The sequence below is a fragment of the Lepisma saccharinum genome, chromosome 5 (assembly GCF_977018435.1).
Source record: "Lepisma saccharinum chromosome 5, izLepSacc3.1, whole genome shotgun sequence".
Lineage (NCBI taxonomy): Eukaryota > Metazoa > Arthropoda > Insecta > Zygentoma > Lepismatidae > Lepisma > Lepisma saccharinum.
Genome location: NC_139233.1, coordinates 75,633,845 through 75,657,769, shown reverse-complemented (window position 1 = coordinate 75,657,769; position 23,925 = coordinate 75,633,845). Strand labels below are relative to the sequence as shown.

General features: G+C 38.0%; 1 protein-coding gene across 1 annotated transcript in view; it reads right to left on the bottom strand.

Moving 5' to 3' along the window:
• LOC145988399 (juvenile hormone esterase-like) overlaps window positions 1-23,925 on the bottom strand; it is a 145,444-nt gene that overhangs the window by 91,558 nt on the left and 29,961 nt on the right. The window contains exons 5-7 of the mRNA XM_083123282.1: window positions 23,045-23,235; window positions 9,874-10,039; window positions 6,843-6,926 (exon numbers count right to left, since the gene is read on the bottom strand). Coding sequence (XP_082979408.1) covers window positions 6,843-6,926; window positions 9,874-10,039; window positions 23,045-23,235 — 441 coding nt within the window. The remainder of the gene's footprint in view (window positions 1-6,842; window positions 6,927-9,873; window positions 10,040-23,044; window positions 23,236-23,925) is intronic.

Genomic DNA, 23,925 nt, shown 5'->3' with positions numbered 1-23,925 from the left:
GTCTGGCCCAATTGGGGCTGGATATATTTTTATTACACTGATTGCAATATTTTTGATTTGGCATTTTTGTTATTGGTTTATTATATAAAATTTCCTGGGGTCCAATTCAAGATTCTATGCTTAATAAAAAATATCAGTTGGGTTCAGCTGTATGGTTTGTATATTTCTTGTGTATATACTTAATATTAATATTAATAATATTAATATTATTATTAATTTTTATCATCGGTTTATTATATAAAATTTCTTGGGGTTCAAATCAAAACTCTATGCTTATCTTATGACAGGTTGTAAAGCTAATAGCCTACAAGTTTGAAAAGAGAACAAATATTGATCCACACTGACCTAGCGCAAATACCTGCACAGACATGCATGTCTAGAATAGCAATGACCTAGCACTGTGTTATGTATTGATTTTTGTATAACAAGCTGGGACAGATATAAGCCTGACCCTAAATAAGAGTGGATTACAACAAACAAGCTAGATGTAACAAATATCAGATTTTTTATACAAAATATTGTTCAATATACCAGAAATATATTTAATATGAATAATTATATATTAAATCAAACAGGCCTGTAAGTATGAGAAGCACTGTAACAACACATCTGTTCTCCTCAGCCACTCTCACAATACTGGCTGATGCAATTTTGTTTGCACGCAAAGCTTCAATACTCGGGAATTTCTGTAAGCACTGACGCAGAGGAGAATTACTTGAAACATGCAAAGCAAAAATCAATACTACCGTGTCGGGAATTGTGCACATTAATCACTGATCTAAACAAACACTAACACAGAGAAGAATTACTTGAAACATGCAAACATATGATGTAAGAAATAAGAGGGTTACAGAGCAATTCTAGAAGAATTGCATTGTTTTAATATTAGATAAACCAATTGAACCTGGTATCCAATTGAACTTAAACCGGAAGTAAATATGTGTGAGGGGTGGGTTTTTGGCTTAATTTCAGGTGTATCAAAAACAATATCAAAAAACTTATTTTTAACAAATTTATGGACAACAATCTCACAGAAGTGCCTTTTATAAGTGTAGCCAAATCAATCTGAGGGGGCTCATCATTTCACAGGAAATTCCAGAGGGCATTTTTACAAAAATCTTGGATTAGACAGGGTTCCACACTTGAGCAAAAAGCTCATATGGGCATGTTGAGCTAGTTTTAAGTATAGGCAAATCTGCCTGAGGGGGGCTCATCATTTCTCGGGTTTATAATACAGTCAATACAACTACTCCAGTGTGTGTCAGTTTACAAATTAAAGTACTAACAAATGAAAAAAAATGATAATAAGCAGTATTAATTCGGAAAATGTGTTACTTTTCTCTGTCTTCTGAAAGTTAAAATATATACAAAGCAATAATTTTGTCCATGGATGCAAGAAACTTTGTCTCTTTCATTAAAAAGAGGTGCATACATTAAGTTTGTTTAAAAGAATAAAATCTTGTTGAAAAAATAAGAACAACATTGTTGCTTGTAGAATTGTTAACAAGATGAAAAAGAGAGAGAGATAGTTAGTTAATGTAAAAGGGGAGAATGAATAAAAGAATATATGTATAATATCTTAGAAACTAAAATTCTTATTTTATAAATACATAAAATCCTAAGAAGTTGGAAGACAGATTAAAAAAAGTTGTGTCTCCTAACAGATCTAAATGATGAGACAATAATATAACCTAACAGATCTAAATGATGAGACAATAATATAACCTAACAGATCTAAATGATGAGACAATAATATAACCTAACAGATCTAAATGGTGATACAATAATATAACCAACTAATGGATATACATTGTCCGAATCCTATTACCTCACAAACCTTTGGATCAAAAAGGGACGAGTTTTTCCACTGTCTATATTGCCCAAACTGAGATTCTCTTGCAAGAGAAAGATATGTAATAAAAAACAACATGTTCAAAAGCTAGCGGATAGAATAAAGAGAGGAGAAGAAGCTTTATTTCCGACACTATTGTCATAGCCCACGCTCTTTTACGGATAACATCAAAAAACTGTGACAAGTATTTTTTTCTTTAATTCACAATACGAAAACTCTCATGGAAAAATGTTCTCCTCTTTACATCGCAACGACGAATATAATTAATGATGGTCAATTCCAATGTGGTTGAGCGAACGCACTAATTTTCTTTTTTCAGATGACGAAATCAACTTTTCTCCCCTCCAATCACACTAAAAGAAACTTTAGTTATCACACTTCAATTCATCCATGTTAATTAACTAAGAATATGCTTTTTATTGATAGGTTCTATTTTTTCCCATACATGTCAAGCGAATTCAAAGCACGGAGACCCATGTTCGTCATCAACACGTCGAAGAGGAAGCAGGTCGTGGTCAACGATCGCACTAACATCAAGGTCGTGTGCGAATTTCACGATGCCCTACCCGACGACACGTCGTGCAGCGTCATCCTGGCGGCAGAGAAATCTTTCGTCCAAGACGTCAAGAACGAGAGGATCACGGAACAGTTTTAAAATATCGCCTTCGTCGAGCAAGAATGGTTTTTCTACAACCCATTGAAATTTTAATCTAAAACGCCAAGCACTCCAATAGGTTGCAGAGTTTTAGGATCAAAACTAAATTTCTCAAAAAAATTAAGGGGGAGCTTGCTAGTTGAGTAGTTATCATCAAAACCTATCCAACAAAACCACAATCATCATCCTAGCTCAATTAGGAGCCGAGAAAATCAATGTCTTGGAAAACGTCTTAAGATATTTGTCTTCTCGCTGCCTTACAGGAAAACATCGTAAGGGGAGACAGCCTTATAGGAAAATGTCGTAAGTCATTTCAAAAGTAGGTCACTGAACACGAAGAATTTTTTCCCCTTCACACAGCACAGTCGATTTCAAATACCGCTACAATACAATTTTTGCATCATGAGGAGCAAAACATCGTAGCAGGGGCCCAAAACATCGTAGGAGAGGTCCCGTTAGGTCGTAGCAGGGGGGCCACATTGTAGACGATCACACATGAGTTTTGAAAAACATCGTATTAGGTCGTGGCAGATTACGCTGAGAGCAGAAGCCTATATTAGCAGGACGTAGTAGATTACACTGAGGGACCTTACAGTAAGAGGAGACAGACTTATAGGTAAGTCATTTCAAAAGTAGGTCAAAGGGCGAGGTAGCATAAGAGCAAAATTTGCAGGAGGTAAAAAATAGCTTAAAAAGTGATGCCAGAGCTTTTTCTGTCCACTTTTCTCTCATTGTAGGTTAGTTTAGTCCGTAAAACGTCGTAAAATAAAAAGTAGGTCAATGGGCGTCGCCAGAACGTACCATTCCACCTACTTGTAGGTTAGTTTAGTCCGTAAAACGTCGTAAAATAAATAGTAGGTCAAAGGGCGTCGCCAGAACGTGCCATTTCACCTACTACTCTAAAGTAGGTCAAAGCACGTAGAGGCTCTCGTGTAGTTTAGCACAAAAAAAATGAATAGGTTAAGTTATATCACGTAAGATCGTGGCATTCGTACCAAGTATGAGTGGGAAAAAAATTAGATGCGGTGAAAATTGCACTGAAAAGTCGTCAAACGCTATAAAATCAACAAAAAAATCGTCAAAATATGCTACCACTGAGGTTAAATCCATAAAAAAAAGGGCTCCTACCAAGTATGGCGTAGAAACAATAAATATGCACTACTGTCACCGGCAACTGCGCCGGCTAAACAGGCATACCATAAACCCTCCTCCTCCCCCAGCGGTCAGTCTTTGCCGCAACGCGAAGTCTTCCTTGCGTGGGCTCAGGGCCCTTTCCTCATGTTGCCTGTGGAGGGTACTGGATCAGTCCTCCTCTTCGCTTTTGCCGGTGTCAGAAAAAATGTCAGTCTGCAATGTTTACTTTATGACAATATTACCAGTTTATGTACGTAATAATATTTTAAGACGGGTTCTTCAATTCTTTATATTTTGGTGTTACCTGCGGTAACAGCGGCTACATGCACGCCACGCCTCTGATATATATGTATGTATGTACGCTGACCTTGGCACTGAAGGCGTCAGTGCTTCATTATCCAGATAATGTGAAGTGTTTCTGAAGTGTTAGGGTGTTAACAAGTGCTTTCGATAGTTTTGTTTAGTTTACGTATTACTGGTGCTTTTCTGCAGTATAATAATGGCACGCTATACGTACAATTTAAAACAACGACTTTTTATGTACGACTCTTACGTCATTACGAATTCTTGTAGGTAAGTCAGAAGGCGTTTGGCAGCAGAATTCCCAGATGTTCCTGTTCCACACAGAGACAGTGTTCGATAACTTGTGAACAAATTTGGGGAAACAGGGTCTGTTCTTGAGAAGAAGCGAAGGGCAAAACGGCGTGTGCTTACTGAGGAGAAGCTAGACGACGTTGGAAAACGTACTCCTCAAAAATCCTTCCGGTACCTTGCACAAGAAACAGACATTTGCATGACGTCTACTTGGCGAGCTACCAAGCTTTCAAACCTAAAGCCATACATTAGAAAAAATTAAAGAAAATATCAGAAGAGAAATTGAAGCAAGGAAGAGGAACTGATATGTGATAGTGAAAATATCCTTACAAAATGCCGTAAATGTGTGGATGCAGGAGGACAATATTTCCAACGCCTCTTGTAACAAGGTACGTGCTCGTTTTAATCGTAGCTGTTAATATAATTGCACGAGCTTATTTCATTACATAGCTAGCGATTCCAGTTACGCTCATGTTGCATTCAGTTTGCCGTCAGACGTGCTCTTACTGTCCGGCGCGCTAGTTACTGCCTTACGGACGACTCGATCGTGAAAATCACTGTATTTTTAGAGCTGAATTTGAATATTCAGGCCCCATGACGACTGGCCTCTCTGTATTTTCCTACCACTGTATGGATCTATATAAAGTAGATGTGACCAGTCTCTCAATTAAACTTTTTGCTTTCGAGGGTTTTAGGAAATCGGCTCTCTTTTTATATATTACTAGCTGATTGCCCGGCGTTGCCCGGGTATTTATTTATACCAATCTTCTTTTAGACAGGAAAATAATGAATTCTAACTGTACTGTACAATGAACTTGGAGTTGAACGGCATTGGGAGTGTCACTATTCATCGTAGCGACCCAGAAAACTATGGATTCCACACTAATATCGGTCGTTTTACACGTCACACCCTTCCCATTCCCATTCCTAGGGGTGCCAGAGGTATCTTGGAGTTGAACGGCATTGGGATTGTCACTATTCGTCTTAGCGACCCAGAAAAGTATGGATTCTACACTAATATCGTTATTTTTCGATTATTTTTACGTCACCCCCTTCCCACCCCTAGGGGTGCCATGGGTGTATTGACGTTGAACGGCATTGGGAGTGTCACTATTCATCTTAGCGACCCTGAAAACTATGGATTCCACACTAATATCGGTCGATTTGGATTATTTTTATATGACACCCCCTTCCCACCTTCACCTCTAGGGGTGCCAGGAGTGTCGTGGAGTTGAACGGCATTGGGAGTGTCACTATTCATCTTAGCGACCGCGAAAACTATGGATTCCACAGGGGTGTCACCCCCACAGGAATTTCTCTTGAGATTGCAAGTGATACGCATTCCAAGTTAGGTAGAAATCGCCCCAGGCGTTCGAGAGTTATCCCGGAACACACACACACACACACACACACACACATATAAATCCATTTTTATATATTAGATTATTATTAGTAACGACGACTAGAAGAAAACGTGTGGGAAAACGGGAAGGAACGAGAAAAGCGTCTGCGTTGATAGGTAAAAAAAAAGTACTGCAGGGAAAGGCGTCCTCCTTCTCACGGAACCACTTCCTGTTTCTTGTGGCACGATTACGATACTCAAGAATCAGACGATGAGAGGTTTCCCACTGCATGAACGCCAACGACGAAGCCTCCTGCTTGCACACAGCATCCTTTTCGGCCATCTTACAACGTTGCTCCATCTGCAGTCAACACGTCCATATGAGACCACTCTTATTATCCATAGCAGTTAACCAGGCCTGGCGTTAAACTATTTAATTTCATTGGAAGAACAGTGGGAATTTTCTTGATTGATTGATTTGCTTTATTTTATTTCGCTTTTTGTGCCACTTTTGGTTGCAAAGATGGGGATGAGTGCTGATATGATGAAATTGATAAATGGACACTCACAAACAGGGATTCGAACCCGGGACCCCTGGTGTCGTAGCGCGATGTGCTAACCACTTCGCCACGGGGGCTGCCGTGGGAATTTTCTTCTAAATTACGAGGATAAGATTGGAGCACCCTAGTGGACTATAAGCTTCATTTAACTTATTCATCATCATCACCCATCACCATTAACTTAAAGACTATGTATCTAAAAGTTTTCCCGGCTACCAACAATTACTAACGCTTTAGCGACCCGTAAGTTTATGAAGAAAGGCATTGTCTAAGGAGCACCCAGATGCCCTCGAGATTCTGAGTAAACAGCACAATTTTGTGGTTTCCATCGGTAAATATTGAGACTCTATACACTGTCTCGGGAATCTGTGGAGCAAGGCCGCGGATAATGATAGAGAGGAGGAGAAAGCGAGTGAGCGGAGCAAAGCAGTACGCGCTGCGGCAAATAGTTGATAGCTGTAACCGCGTTTTCCCCTCCATGCACTCACATCCTTTACCATTCGTTCGTTGGTCGAGCCCTCTCGGGTCACTACCAATGCAGAGACTTGTTTTCGCTCCCTTCCTCCAGAGATTTTCGGGACAGTGTGTAGCAGATGGAAGTCCTCATCGTGAACCATATGAACCCGCTAAGAATATATTATGTAGATATAATGCTAGTGTTTACACATATTATGTAGATGTTACATCTGCTTGCTTGTTACATACCTGCACTAGACAGGAGTCGGCCTGTTAAGTAGTAAGTCAAGAAGTCTGAGTCATTCAGCACACTACCAGCACTGTCGTACAAAGCTGTAATGATAACAAAAGATAATTTTAAACAAGAGAATAAAAACTCATGCATTAATTAATTGAAGTATAGTCAAATCATGCATGTCTTTTTAAAATGTAGCAAATACAGATCTTCGAGTAATCAAGGTTCTGATCATACCGTGGTATAAGCCTTTGTAGACCGTCATCAAAGAATTCAATGAAATCTCCAACTAAGTTCGGAGCAACCTCTGTATTTCATTTGTCAGTTAATAATAATGGTCTGCCGCATGTCGCGCCATTTGGATAGGAAGAAATGGAGCATTCCCCTTACATACCAGACTTGGGACTGAGGGTCTACAAAATCCTGTTTGCTACAGTCCTGACAAGTAGTTTAACAATGGTGTTATACTTGCAAATGAGAACCAGAAGAACGTAACTCCAAATATTTTTTTTCTGAGGTTCTCTGAAGAGATCTATTTGGAGTAGGATCGATATATTTCCACTAGCAATAATGTGACGTCACGTATTTCCAATTTACTAACTCTTTTTAAGAGCCAGACATACGAGAGCATGCTGAAAAGTAATGCCTCCTATTTTTTTGTGACGGTGTAAAGACATTTTGGATTTTGAGCAACCATGAATTGTACTCTTCAAACTTTCCCTTTTCTCCATTCCAAGTTTCAAACTTCTATCACCAGGGGTTGCTGAACTGTGTGACAAAGAACTTCTTGAGAGTTAAGCCTTCCTCGGCAGGGGTTTTCATTGTGAACATGTACAGTCCAACATCATACAGTATTGACGTTACACATTCATTGCCATAAAAAAACCTTTCATTCTCTGATGAATGTTAATTGGGGGACACATTTTCTGCAGTTATAAACTGGGTCACCACACACAGTTTCAGGTGGACCGACATAGTATGGTTACATGCTGCCATTTTCCTCGCTCTAGTTCAGCAACCCCTGGTGATAGAAGTTTGAAACTTGGAATGGAGAAAAGGGAAAGTTTGAAGAGTACAATTCATGGTTGCTCAAAATCCAAAATGTCTTTACACCGTCACAAAAAAAAAATAGGAGACATTACTTTTCAGCACGCTCTCGTACATTCTCAAGAACAGTACATTATTTCCTCCCTGCTGTAAATTTGTTAAATTGGAGTTACGTCCCTCTGGTCCTCACACGTCCATATATCGGAGGAACCAGGATGAACATCAGGTGTAAAAGGGTTAAGGAGGAATGAAGGATGAACAATAGCAATACTCTGTTCTTGTCTGGAAAATGAAATTACACTCACCAGAATGTGGAGTAAGATTGAACATAAATATCACACAACTTGGTATATACTATGATGTGTTTGGAATATAATAACGCAAATGAACAAAAATAATACGATAATTGATTGATGGATTTTTTTACATCGCTTTTCTGCCACTTTTGGCTAATCACGATGATGAGGGTAAGTGATGATACAATGAATTTGATGAAGGGACACTCACAAACACCTATGTTCAGGCCGGGATTCGAACCCGGGACCCTTGGCGTCGTAGTAATACGATAATTATATTACCTACTGTTTATGATGGTGGAATGAATGTGAGACATGTGCCGGAAAATGTCACGGAAGTGGAAAAATCTGTGGACAATTCTTCCCACATATTACACACACCTATAAACGTGGTAGGCCCTTTTATAATAACCGTGACTGCTCACCACTCGCATTTTGCTGACGACAGTGTTTCAAGTATGCGGAGTGACGATCATGGCTGGTTGACAAGTTGATCCATGTATGCCGAAACAGCAATAAAAAAAGGCGAATCATCTCCAAAATTATGAACTTGCACGTTCCCTTCACGAAGTTGTTTCTATTTATATATTTGGAGTGGAGCAATTATCGAATATGGTGACAGGCCTTGATTTAGAGGCCAAAAGTAACATCTCCTGAGGCCTCCTATATTTGTGTACAATTTCAGTTGTAACTTTCAGGTCAGAGTCGTAGGAGGATATAGATTTTTTTCTGCGAGGAGCACAGATTATGCTGGAAGCACTGATGCACATCGTAGTACTGGGAATATGTGCAAATATTTCTACATATTAGCACAGATCCTATGTGTGTGTGTATGAAATTCACATCAAAGCAATTGTAAGAGCTCGTTTTAGGTCCAATTTGTGGTCACATAAACTAATTGGGACTGCACCTTCAAAGCGAAACTCGAACTTCCACCAGGAATCAAACCCAGGACCCTTGATTATAAAGTGGCGATAACATTAGCAGATTTTTGCGAAATTCAAGTAGTTGTAAGTTATTTTTATTTACAATAATTACAGAAAGGGATAATCTTGAGAAATTCATTTCCTCAGGGGAAACTGCCACAAACTCTCCCTTTGTTTGGTTTGGTTTGATTTGGTGTTTTAAGTCCACTTTGTGCACAGTAAGGCTAATCGGGACTGGACCTACAGTTTAAAGTGAGCTCCGAACCACTATGTGCCTCCACCGGGTATCGAATCCGGGACCCCTAGATTAGACTCTCCCTTTGTGCCCATCATTAAATGTTATTTCCTTGTAATCAACAAATCCAGAATTTCATTTCCGGTCTCGACCTATTTAATTTAAATGTGTCTAGTAAATCTAATCCCGATCAATGTATTTGCGCTATACTTTATTATTTTAGTGTCTGGCAAAGGATCGTTGTAATACAATGCTATCAATGCTTTCTAAAATACTTAATCTTCCATTTTGAGGTCACGTGCCACCGTGCTCTTCCCGCTAAATCCGCCAATGGACAGAGTTATGTCAGATGGTTAGTTATATATTTACCACCTTTCAAACATGTAATTTTTTACCATACTGTGTGTCTGAAAAGTCATTTTCCTCCAGGTTCCTTTGCAGATAGAGGCCAAGGGATGTAGCCCCCAAAAGATCCTTCCCCTAAAGCTGAGTCTGAAAAGGAACAAAAAAATCTTCACCTTATGGGGCTGGAGATACTTACAGGCAAGGAGGAAGGAGCCATCATCTTTGGTGACCCCCGCCATCATTGGAACTTTCGTGTAGTTTCCCATCCTAAACAATTCCACTGGATCTGACTCGAACATCCTTACTTTCCCTGCCTTCTGGATCACTGGTGCTGTGCCGCCTATGGGATTGGAGCTCACGTTCTGTTGAAGAAACGGACAAAATTAAATGTGGCACAGTTGCTGATTGAACAGCATTTCAATTATCAATGTATTTCGAAACAACAAATCAGTTCTGTGTACTAAGATAGCTTTCCCCTTGAAGACACAAGATCTCTTTTGAAATTCCTGCAACTTTGTAAATTCTAACTTCATCAGCTTCTTTCACACCTCAAGATGTAACGTATCCTTAGGTTGACATATCAGTCAGTCTTTATTTGATTTTCCGGACGTGATAGTTTCTTGCAGCAATGATATAAAGTGGCATGCAACACAGAAGTGTTCAGTGGCGGAGGAAGGGGTATTTACACTAGTATTTTAGAAAAATAAAATATTACACCAGTATTTTTTAAAACAATATATCAATATTATACACCAGTATTTTTTTTAAAAAAAATAGCAGTTTTCAAAATGTGCGTAGTGTTTGCTAGGGGAAGCAGATTTCGCAAATTTGTTAAAAATTTGAAAAAGGAGCGTGATTAGGGCCAATCGTGTGCTGATTCTCCATTTTTCATCTCTTTCACACAAACACACATACAAAGTTCACTTCACAAAATCTCGTTAGCCTATATATATATTGACGTGTACCTTGCAACTTCTCAAATAATAATAAAAAACTATCCTACACCACAGGGAACCTTTGCTGTGTGGCATTCTCACAGACAAAATTTATTGAAGTACACTAGTAAACTAAATGCAACATCCAATATGAAAATAATAATTCCAGAAATTTCAAAAAGCGTGATGAGCTACGCATTTAGAGGTCCTGGATTCGATTCCTCGCTAAGCACGGGATTGTGCAACGATCCCGTGGTTCTTGCATTTTTCGCTCAAGTAAAAAAGCCGTTGGTACCATTGGGTTTGTCAGCCTGAAATTGATAACAACAAATTGTCATAGGTAATTGTTGAAGAACTGCTCTGAGCACCTTCATTTCCACTGTGGTTTGCCTTATCTTATCTGCTCTGTGCTTCTCAGTTCACATTGTTATTTGCTTGAAAATTGGTAAATGCTTTCTATCATTGACATGTGCATTGACATTTGGTGTTTTCTTGGTTCAAGAAATCTCAACTGTAAGAAAAAGGGTAAAGGGTACTCATGGCAATATGTAAATATTGGAGGTTTGCTACGCGTAAAACTAAGACATAGCAAGATGTTTCCTAACTTGACCACTATGAAACAGCGCCACCTCATTTTCCTATATAAGGAGCGTACCAGGGCCGCGGAACACAGTTGACTGCCAGATGCCAGCAGAGAAGGACTCCCTGGACGACTCTCCACTAATCAGCCTCCTAAAATGAACGAACCCCCTCAAGAGTCCCCTCACCTGGTTCTCAGGTGCAAACCAAGGCCGATCCTCCCTGTAACGGGTGCTCCAACTGACCTTCCCCTCTTTTTCTTGTCTGTTCCTGGTAAAGCGGGCGTTCCTCACAGTCCCTTCCCGGTAACACGTTTATTGTTTTATTGATTTAGTTTATTTTACTTCGCGTTTTTTGCCTCTTGGCTAATTTGCGAAGATGGGGATGAGTGATGAAATGATGAAATTGATGAATGGACATTCACAAACAACGAAGCCCGACCGGGATTCGAACCCGGGACCCTTGGCGTCGCAGCGCGATGTGCTAACCACTCGGCCACAGGGTCGGGCCCGGTAACACGTGCTCACCGGGTAATCACGCTCTCTTACTTCCCTTTCTCCACAATAGGAGGGCCTGCGGATAAATGCATGACACAGCAGAAAATCTGATACAACAGGTGTCATTTTACATCCGCATACCAGTGTGTCTAGACAACATCTGGTGTAATTGAACTCCTTTGACCTGGACGACATCCGGTGATGGGCGGAAGTATCAATGGAAAATTTTCCTTTGCCTGTTGACCTTGACGACATCTGGTGATGAGCGGAAGTATCAATGCAAAATTTTGACCTATAGTGGAACTACAAGGAAAGAAACCTGCGCAGAACCTCATCGTGGTGGGTGGGGAAAAGGACAGGGGTAAGGAGCCTTCAGAGCGGCCAACATCAGTGTTGCCAGACCTATTGATTTCTCGGAAGAATTCCATAAAAATTATTGCTATGACACCTCCAACGGCCTGCTCATCTTACTTGAACATGGAGGGGAGAGATAGAGTGGAACTCCACTCAGCCATGAAAAGTGCTGTTTGAACTGTGAAATTATGCCAAACGATACCCAATTGTGCTAGGACATTATTATTATTTTACTACTATTACTACATTACTATTTTTAGATGGTTATATTTTATCCCACCCGAAAATCTATTTCTATTTTAGGTATTTGACGTCGCTTTTGTGTCTCTATGGGTAAGTACGACAATATGGATGAATGAAAAACTAATGAAATGGATGAAGTGACACAAACGCAGTGAAACGTCCTTGCCTTACTAGGTAGAAACACTGACTTCGTAGCGTGGGCAAATTATTTTATACATGTATGTGTATGTGTGCGTGTGTGTATGTATGTATGTATGTATATATATATATATATATATATATATATATATATATATATATGTATTGAATGCAGCAACATAACTGACAAGAAATTTGCTAGAGAAACTTTCATCGGCTTGAAAATAATTAATTTTCTATCCTTAATATATTATTCTTAAATACTTAATTTTCTACAAAATTATATAGCGGCATGGACGTCCAGAAGGATGTGCAAGGATGGTCGCCCCCCTCCCCTTCTGGAAAATGAATGTTGACATAAAAGTACCTATTATTTCAGATGTATGAGTTGATTTCAGTCACAGTAATTTACATCCATTATTATAATAAGGATGTAGGAACGTGATAATTTCAAACTCAAGTGGCGTTTTCTGAGAGGGCAACATTATTACACGGTAATATGCCTCGTTTACCCGCCTGATAAAAATACATTGTTTCCCCCCTCGCTGGAAAAAATCTGCGGACGTCCGCATGCCCCTCAGTGCGCACGCCTATGCCACACATCCCCCGCCCCCGAGAACGTCGTTCATCCGCTACTATTAGATCTGGTTTCCCAAGGAACAATCTCCCGATTTTTTTCAAGTCTGACCTAGCTACACTGCGCCCAGCACCGATAACGGCAGGGAAGATGCGCGAACGCTTTTGACGGAAGGTTTTTTTCCTTGCAGACATCCGGCGAAGAGTTTTGTGGCGAAATGGAAGGGGGAGGGGGTAATTGAACTGTGAAGTTGTTTCTTGGTGTAAGCTAACCTAACACGTGCGTATGCTTGTGTGTGTGGAGGATATGCGCGCGCATATCCTCCACATATTCTGTGTAAGATGCAAAGACAGCGTTTTGTGTGCGCCGGAGCGGACGCGCGCGCTGATAATTTTATTACCCGCGAAATATATAATGTTTTAAAAATAAATTGGGTAAAGCTTAACTTTAAAGTGTTCTCCTCCCGCGACATAGATAATAGTTTAAAAATAACATGGTTAAAGCTGATATTTCAATCAAGTGGTTCCGGGTTCGATTCCAAATCTTGGCAAAATTAGATATATAATTCTATTCGTTTAAAAGTCCAGATTAGCTTTTGTGCACAAGGAGGAAATGAACTAAATTGAAAATAGGTTGTAAAAGTTAATGCTCTAATCAAGTTCCCGGGTTTTATAATAAAAAAGAAGTGCGTTATCAGTCCCGATTAGTATTTATGCACATGTTGCTGCCTTGTAATGAAGAGGTCTCGGGTTCGATTCCCTACGCAATCAAAAGGTGTAATTGTTATTGTTCCAATTGTAGGTGTAGTTTGAGTCCCGATTAGTCCCGTTTTTGCATAAATTGTATTGTAATGAGCAACAATAGCTTAGTGGTTAACGCTGGAGATTGGAAATTAAGAGGTCTCCGGTTCGATTCCTCTTTAAGACAAATTGCACAACGCTTCCGATCACAATGTAAACTGTGCATCCAGCCCCGATTAGCTTATCTGAACATAAAATGGAGTTGAAACAAAAAACGATGGTAATAACTTTTCCGTATCTGCTTGTTTGGGATTAAGAAACATAAAAATAAAAAAAAAAACTTTTGTTGCGTAGAAACACACAACAGATTCCTTCGCTTTGAAAAACGTTTCCATATTCGAAATAATTTGCATGCTTTGATAGAAACTTGTTTTCACTTTCAGAAACATTTGAAATTAACATTCATTTTCACCTTTAGTTTCATAAGAGTTACACGAAAATTTCGACTACGAAAACATTTTCCTTGCGGTATATATTGGTTTTACAATTACATAACCAAAATGTTTGAATATTTTACTTCTGTTGGGAGAGAAAAATAAAACTCTAACTTTGAAAATCACAACTTCGATATTGAAAAACATTTTCTGACTCTGAAAAGTTTCTACTCTGACAAAAATAATACCGTCAAAACTTTTCACTTTCAACAAATGGACGGGTTAAAGTTACAGTGGCGTAAGTCACTTTTCCTTTTTAAAAAAAGAGTCTGACTCACAGCACTTTGCTGACCAACACAAGAGCTATTTCCTTTATCACTAGACGTTAAACTGTCATCTGTTGCCAGTTGAATGAATCTCTGATTTACTTCACGTTTTCTGTTAACAGATTGACTTATATAGATCTGGTTTCTGTGTCTTTTTTTTACAAAGTGACTTACACCACTGTAACTTTAACCCGTCCAAATATAGGACACATATTTTTCCATCGAAATTTTCTTATTAAGCTAGAACGTTCTACCACTCTCCGATACCATTCAGAAAGTTTTTAACTTTTAAAAATAATTTTACATCTTTTTCTCCGAACTAACAAACATCAGAGAACAAGTTGCAACTCTGAAAAAGTAACTTCGACTTTGAAAAATTGTCTTGAGATAGAAATCTACTTTGACAACTTTCACAATTTTTCACTTTGAAACAACAATTTTATTCCTCTTTTTTTCTGTGTTTCAGAAATGTTTAAATTTTATAAATAACTTTCCACGATCTTTTTGTTACTAACAAACATCAGAGAACAAGTTGCAGCTCTGAAAAAATAACTTGGACTTAAAAAAAATGTCTTAAGATAGAAATCTACTTTGACAAACATTGTTTCGACATTCACAACTTTTCACTTTGAAACAACATGAATAAATTCATTGTAACAAAACTCTAAATTCGGTTCTATATTTCATTTTATCAAATCATAGCCAACGTAAGCAAAATATAATATTATCGACATGCACGCAATAAAAACAAACTTTCTCCATAATCGATAAAAAAAAACATTTCGTTCGAAATTTTTGAACTAAGATAAAACACAAGCTAGAACTTTCTTTCACTATCTTTCCAATGTCTTTGCGAATTTTTAAAAACTTTTTTTTGGTAACTTTTCTTGCGAACAAGAAACATCAGAGAACAACTTTTGTTGTACGGGAACAAACAACAGATATTTCTTCCGTTTGAGAAGAGTTTCATTTTTCTAAATGATTTGCATGCTTTCATTTTTTACTTTGTTTCATAAAAGTTACATGAGAAAATTTCGACTCGACCAATATTTTCCTTTCGGTAAATATTAATTTTAAAAATGCTTAACACAGAACTTGCTTTATTTTGGACTTCAGCCATTTCAAAACACATGTCCCCGAATTCCCCCTCTCAAGATACACCACTAAACATGCTGGACGCTATCTTGCTTCTTTCAACTTCATTTTATGTTCATATTGACTAATCATAAAAAAAATCTCCAATTAAAATTGGGGCTGTCTAATTTGCAGTTTACCTCCACCGGGAATCCAACACCCGGCCTCTTTAACGCATTAAATTTCTATGCACAAACACCTTTACACATCTCTCAGGTTATCTATTTTTCATTTCTTTGCGTCGATTTTATTATGCTCAGATAGTCTCATCGGAATCAGACCTACAAGTTAAATTTGAATTCGAACCACTTTGAAATTTTTCATCCATCAGCAATTTCTTGATTATGAGATCACTAAATTAATCAATAAGCTAACAGGAGACCCCAAAACCACCTTAAAGCGATAAATAGAATCGAACCCATTTTCGCTGTTACCATTTTAATTTACTTATTTCGATGCACATATCCTCTAATTTCCCTCTGTGAGTATGCTACTGGACACATTGGCCGCCATTTTGATTGATTCAACTCCATTGTATGCTCAGATAGGATAATCGGGACAGTTTAGAATACAATCAGAAGTATTGTGCAATTTGCTAAAACAAGAACCGAAGCTTTGGTGATAAATTAACTTGCATTAAAGTAGGGTGTTCGGGAGGGTTCTGGGTCATACTTTGTACGAGGCCTATTATTTTTATTAATTTAAGCACAATGGAAAACCTATTTTGATGATGTTTTTGTCAATTTTATACTATTGCAAATCTGTGTTTTTTCACCTCATACTTGGTACGAGTGGTACGAGGCCTATTATTTTTATTAATTTAACCACAATGGAAAACCTATTTTGATGATGTTTTTGTTGATTTTATACTATTGTAAATCTGTGTTCTTTCATCTCGTACTTCGTACGAATGTCATAATTTCTTACGAGTTAAAGTACACCCACACCCATCTACACCCACCCACACCCACACCCACACCTATTTACTTCCGGTCCACTTGACAGATACTGTGAGTTTTTCCAGTCTTTTTTTAAGTATACACCAACGCACACCCAAGCCCACCCACACAAATTTACTTTCGGTCTACTTCTGGTCTACTTGGTTGGTTATGACGTAATTCGATGACGTGTTGTTTTCTGATTGGCTTACTGTTTCTGATGTTTTCAACGCGGTCCGCGCTTAGGTTATTTAAATTCGAAAGCATTACAGGTCAGTCAGTATCGTGAGAGTGTTTGAAGAGTGCGGACGTGTTGTTGCAGTGCTGCTCATAATTTTTTTTGTTAAAAATTAAGTATTCAAATTATTTTAAAAGCTACATAGCTCATAGTAATTTCAATCAGATTGAGTTTTGGTGTGATCAGATGTTACTTGTTGTCTCTGGAAATTCTGTATAAATAACATAGCTGAAAATTTTATCGTAATAGCTACAATTATTTTATTTTGAAAGTGGTTCAAGTTGTTTTTCACACAGATTCAATTTTGACTTGATTGTGTGTTTTGTGTTTTTCCCCTGAGAAAATTAGTAGTTAGAGAGGGGGTACGAGCAAACACCCCCCCCCCAAATCTAACAATTTCATAGTGAGCTCTCTTAGTGTAATTTAACTGAAAATCATGATTTTAGCTGATTTTTCCAAGAGTAAAAGACTGAAAATTTGTTTTACGCAAGAGCTTAAATTCCAATTTTATTGTATAAATTTCTTTTATAGTTGCAGAAGTTCAAAAAACACAGTTCTACTACACTTGCCTGGCGCTGGGATGCACCATATGTCTAAAAGTGTAGCGAACAAGACGGGGCTAATAATTTCTTAATTGCAATGATTTTTCCAAAGAAACTTCTGCAACAAAGAACTGTTGGCAAGAATTCTTATGTAAGCTAGTTGTTTTACTTGGCTAAGAGGAATTTCCTGAGAATTCTTTCCATTCTAAATATTCCTGTGTGTATGTGTGTGTGTGAGTGTATTCAACAAATTCATTTGATTACAATGCAACAACATTTTATTATTACATCATATGTTTCAATATTTTCATAGTCATCCAAACGTTTGACAAAACAATTTTGTTAGTTACGAAAATAGGAAGAGAAAAAAAGTAGTTGAATAATTTCGAGAAGTATTTCTTAATAGGGGACAGTGTTTTTATTTTTTTATTTCTTTCTTTCGTGTAACCACTATGTTATCGATGGGAACAAGGCAAGACCAACATTACTACTATGTTATTGTGTTGGATGGGATTTTTCCATTATCAATTGTGTCCACACACAAAACTTAGTACCTGTCTGCATCCATACCTAGATCAAAAAATTCGAACCATGTCTCAGCCCCTTGTAACTTATTTAATTATTTACGCGTGTGCTTGTATTTGCTCTCTTCGGGTTTAAGAAGTCTAGAGAGTTAGTTAGTTAGTTGTTTCCCACTGCACTATTTGAATTTTGAATAAGCACATGTTACTTATAAACGCATCGTTGACATCCCGTCTGATCATATATGTGTTTATGTTGAAACTTCGTATCTGCGTGCAACATTTATTTTCTTCTTTTTCTTGTTATCTGCTTTCTATATAGAATATTAGAAACAACACATTTCCATTAACAGTATTTCATGTTATGCAAAACAATTAAGTTTATACACCATCAGAAGTGTGATTGCAACAACGTTACCACTACGTCATCCGACAAAAGGCCAGAATCGGTATTGTTATATTTTATTGCTCAGGTCATTTATTTTCTTAATATGTACAGCTATAGGTGAACATAGTAACTTAAGCCCTCAGAGTCGTAAACCAACAAAAGTACACCTCTGTTAACTACCTTGTGTCGGGGGAAGGGGGACAATTGTAGCTGTTGGTGCAATACACTTTGAAGTTTTGTTTTCTAAGTGCCACACATCAATTTCATCATAATTATCATTATTCATCCTCATCGTTGCCATTAACCAAAATTGCCTCTTCTTTTTTACAAATTTTCGTACTGATATCCGTACACCCTAGGCCTTAGCAGATTAACAGAAATCGTCTGAAGTTTGAACTCGTAACCCCTCCCAATACCGTTGCAAGCTTATTTGTGATTGTTCTCCTCAATTATTAAAAGTATCTCACTTTCATATTCAAATACACACAAGTGAAGGGAGTTCATATTACATTAGTGATTTTAAATTGTATTCTTTTGGCCATGCACACACTTTCTAACATTGTTGCCTGATATTAAAATAAGCGAAAACACACTGCTATGCTTAATAAAAAGAAACATCCATTCATTGCCAGATTGTACAACTGTATAGGTCGAGGTTCATAAGCCTCATCCATCTCATTCTAGGGACTGTATATTTTGTATACAGTTTATAGTGACATCGCAACACAGGTTATAACTCATTATTAAGTCTGTTAAAAAAATCGTCAGTCCATATGAGAATTCTTGCTGTGAAAGTTTTATGATGTTTAACCTAACAGGATTCGAATCCCTGAGGGAGTCAAGAACTGAGCTTTTGCATTCCAAATTAGCAAAATATTTATATTCATAACCTCAATTTACTAATCGGGAAATTCCCTTCGTCAACCAATCAGCACATTCACATAACCTCCTATAGAGGAAGAGGGTGAGGGTCATGACATTCCTGAGCTAGTATTATTGATGTGACATTCTTTACAGGTTAATGCCCACACATAGCTGTAAAGAGAAGGGCATAACATTCCCAAGACAGTATTATAGATGTAACATTCTTAACAGGTCAATGCCTTAATGTTTACACACATACATAAGCGCATCAATCTCTACACACATACATTCACACACACACATACACACAGGAATATTTAGAATGGAAAGAATTCTCAGGAAATTCCTCTTAGCCAAGTAACTTACATGCCCCTCTCTCTCTTCTTTTATAGAGAAAGGAGAAGGTCATGACATTCCCAAACTAGTATTATTGACGTGACATTCTTAACAGGTCAACGTCACATCTACACACACGCACGCACACTCGAGGAATGTTTGGAATGCAGGACTATTGATTTGTCTGAGTAAAACAACTAGCTTACATAAGAACTCTTGCCAACAGTTCTTTGTTGCAGAAGTTTCTTTGGAAAAATCATTGCAATTAAGAAATTATTAGCCCCGTCTTGTTCGCTACACTTTTAGACATATGGTGGAGTGCAGGTGCATCCCAGCGCCAGGCAAGTGTAGTAGAACTGTGTTTTTTGAACTTCTGCAACTATAAAAGAATTTTTATACAATAAAATTGGAATTTAAGCTCTTGCGTAAAACAAATTTTCAGTCTTTTACACTTGGAAAAATCAGCTAAAATCATGATTTTCAGTTAAATTAGACTAAGAGAGCTCACTATGAAATTGTTAGATTTGGGGGGGGGGTGTTTGCTCGTACCCCCTCTCTAACTACGTATGAGCTATGTAGCTTTTAAAATAAATTGAATACTTAACTTTTAACAAAAAAAAATATGAGCAGCACTGCAACAACACGTCCGCAATCTTCAAACACTCTCACGATACTGACTGACCTGTAATGCTTTCGCATTTAAATAACCTAAGCGCGGACCGCGTTGAAAACATCAGAAACAGTAAGCCAATCAGAAAACACCACGTCATCGCATTACGTCATTATCCAACCAATCAGAAAACAACACGTCATCGCATTACGTCATAACCAACCAAGTAGACCAGAAGTAGACCGAAAGTAAATTTGTGTGGGTGGGCTTGGGTGTGCGTTGGTGTATACTTAAAAAAAAAGACTGGAAAAACTCACAGTATCTGTCAAGTGGACCGGAAGTAAATAGGTGTGGGTGTGGGTGTGGGTGGGTGTAGATGGGTGTGGGTGTACTTTAACTCGTAAGAAATTATGACATTCGTACGAAGTACGAGATGAAAGAACACAGATTTACAATAGTATAAAATCAACAAAAACATCATCAAAATAGGTTTTCCATTGTGGTTAAATTAATAAAAATAATAGGCCTCGTACCACTCGTACCAAGTATGAGGTGAAAAAACACAGATTTGCAATAGTATAAAATTGACAAAAACATCATCAAAATAGGTTTTCCATTGTGCTTAAATTAATAAAAATAATAGGCCTCGTACAAAGTTTGACCCAGAACCCCACAGAACACCCTACTCATTAACAACTAGAGTGAAATATATTTTTTTATTTATTCTTTGAACTTCAACCATTTCGAAATACACATCCCCTAAATTCTCCGTAGTGTACGCCACTCAACATTAATTGTCTCAATATCGTTTTATGCTGATACTAGCCAATCATAACTGAATCTACAGATAAAATTGGCACCCACTCTATTCTGCAATTTTCCTTTGTGAAATCAAAGACACAATCATTAAAAATTAGCTTTATGTGAAAAAAACGCTATCTTTCCTCGAGAAATAGAATAGGACATATTTCCGTTAGTATTTTTTAGTTTAGCCCTTTCAAAATCATTTTACACCCTTATTTCCCTCCTTGAGAGTATGCCACTGGACATTCTTGCCGCCATCTTTTTTGTTTCAACTCCATTTTATGTTCAGATATGCTAATCGTTACTGGATCTACAGTTTACATTGTGTTCGGAAGCATTGTGCAATTTGTCTTCAAGAGGAATCGAACCCGAGACCTCTTAATTTCCAATCTCCAGCGTTAACCACTAAGCTATTGTTGCTCATTACAACACAATTTATGCAAAAATGGGACTAATCGGGACTCAAACTACACCTACAATTGGAACAATAACAATTACACCATTTGATTGCATAGGGAATCGAACCCGAGACCTGTTCATTACAAGGCAGTAACACGTGCATAAATACTAATCGGGACTGTTAACGCACTTCTTTTTTACTTAAAAAGAAAATCATTAGTAGGCAATTTGACAACATTGGGAATTACAGTATTAACTTTTACAACCTATTTCCAATTTAGTTTATTTCCTCTTTGTGCACAAAAGCTAATCTGGACTTTTAAACAAATATAATAATGTATCTAAATTTGCCAACATTTGGAATCGAACCCGGAACCACTTGATTGAAATATCAGCTTTAACAATTTTAATTTTAAACTATGTCGCTGGCGGAGAAGAACACTTTAAAGTTTAGCTTTACCCAATTTATTTTTAAAACTTTAAATATTTCGCGGGGAACAAAATTATCCGCGCGCGCGTCCGCGCCGCCACCGCCGCACACAAAACGCTGTCTTTGCATCTTACACAGAATATGTGGAGGATATGCGCGCGCATATCCTCCACTAGCATACACCAAGAAACAACTTCACAGTTCAATTACCCCGTCCCCCTTCCACTTCGCCACAAAACTCTTCGCCGGATGTCTGCAAGGTGAACAGGTAAGTGAAAATTTTCCATTGATACTTCCGCTCATCACCGTATGTCGTCAAGGTCAACAGGTAAGTGAAAATTTTCCATTGATACTTCCGCCCATCACCGGATGTCGTCAAGGTCACAGGAGTTCAATTACACCGGATGTTGTCTAAACAGACTGGTATGCGGATGTAACATGACACCTGTTGTAACAGATTTTCTGCTGTGTCATGGATTAATCCGCAGGCCCTCCTACTCCCCACCCCTGTTTTTGTTAATAAACGTGTTCTTTTCTTTGGGGCGGTAGGGAAATAGGTAATTGAGATAAAATATGTACGATAGGAGAGGTTGACACAGGTAATGTCTTAAGGTGTTCACTGTAAGAATCCTGTATTTGAATACACTGCCAAAGCCTTGTATTTCAGTATACCGTAAAGGTTCTGTATTTGAAAGTTTGTACACTGTAAAAACCTGTATCTAAATTTGTGCATACCTGGCACTGTAACCTGTAATTAGTAACTTGTTGCTTTTGCTTTTAATAATCATGTTGAATCGATCTGCAGTCTATGTGAATCACCGATTTTACTGTTCTCAAGGCTTTCGCAGTTTTCCGCTGTTTTCACCCAGCAAGCGCTGAGGTAAATATTAGAGTCTTTCTTGCCTCCAACTGTTATATGCTAGCATTTAAGGTTAAACTTCTTTTGTGTCGACTCCGTTTGTTAGATTTTGAGAGGGCCCGCTGCTACACGCTCCTGAGCTAGAGGTCAGACGGACGAACATGGCGGATGTGATGACGTATGCGAGAGACGTTGCAATTGTGTATCGCAGTTTTGGAGATACTAAGTTTGTCCGGAAAGGATTTTCACAAATTGACCTTAAACATATGACACAAACCCGTGACAAGATATGGGCCACAAGAAATGTCGACCGCAGTTTTCATCAATTGAGATGTTATGCACTTTTGTAAAACACCGCTCTTATGTCGCGAATATCCAACGAAATTACTAGAACCGTGGTATGTAGTGCTTGGACTGAAGATGAAAAACTATGGCCCACGATATGAAAGTATAAATACGGAACTGGTAATACTAAACCCACCTTATACTCCCAAAACATTTTTATCAAGGTCAGAGGTTTCACTTTCTTCAAACATTCTCCTACTTGGGTCATATCCTGTTGGTTGCAACCTGAACGTCCAGCAATTCCAAGAGCCGCGTCCAGGGGATTTCTGTCCAGAGCCCAGGAAGCCATCACTGAGCCACTCTGGGATATGGCACGCTGGTACATTCCTATGAATAGACAGATGATTAAAATATTTCAACTTTTTGATAAACCCTCGTATATGCATTTTTATGGTGTATATATTTAGGGAGAAAATTAAGTCTAAATTACTACACTCGCTCTATAATGCTATATAAATACATATATTTAGTGTCTAAATTGATATATTCAATACCTCCACCTGGAAATATGCAAATAACCAAGATTGAATTGATTTATGTAATTCAATATAAGCCATGAGTAAATTGGTTCAGTGTCTTCCACTACCCATGGGCGTCCGCAGTATTTCTCTCCAGGTACGACAAGCAAAGACATTTTTCCGGCGAACAGAAAGAAGGAATTCTTACTTAAAACACTGCTTCAATTTGAAATCAAGAACTTCCTGCAACAATTTTTACCCGTAATTGTTTACTGGTAATTATTAGCTCTTACAATAATGACAGTATAAGTGTGAAATGTATAATTTTGGACTGACACTAATTTTCCAGGGAGGGCCACTGCCCCCTCCGGACGGCCGTGCCACTGGTGGATAAGCTATGAATAAACTGATTTATCAATACCTTCTCTCGGTGGATAAGCTATGAATAAACTGATTTATTCAATACCATCTTCTGGTGAATAAGCTATGAATAGATTGATTTATTCAATACCTTCTGCTGGTGGATAAGCTATGAATAAACTGATTTATTCAATACCTT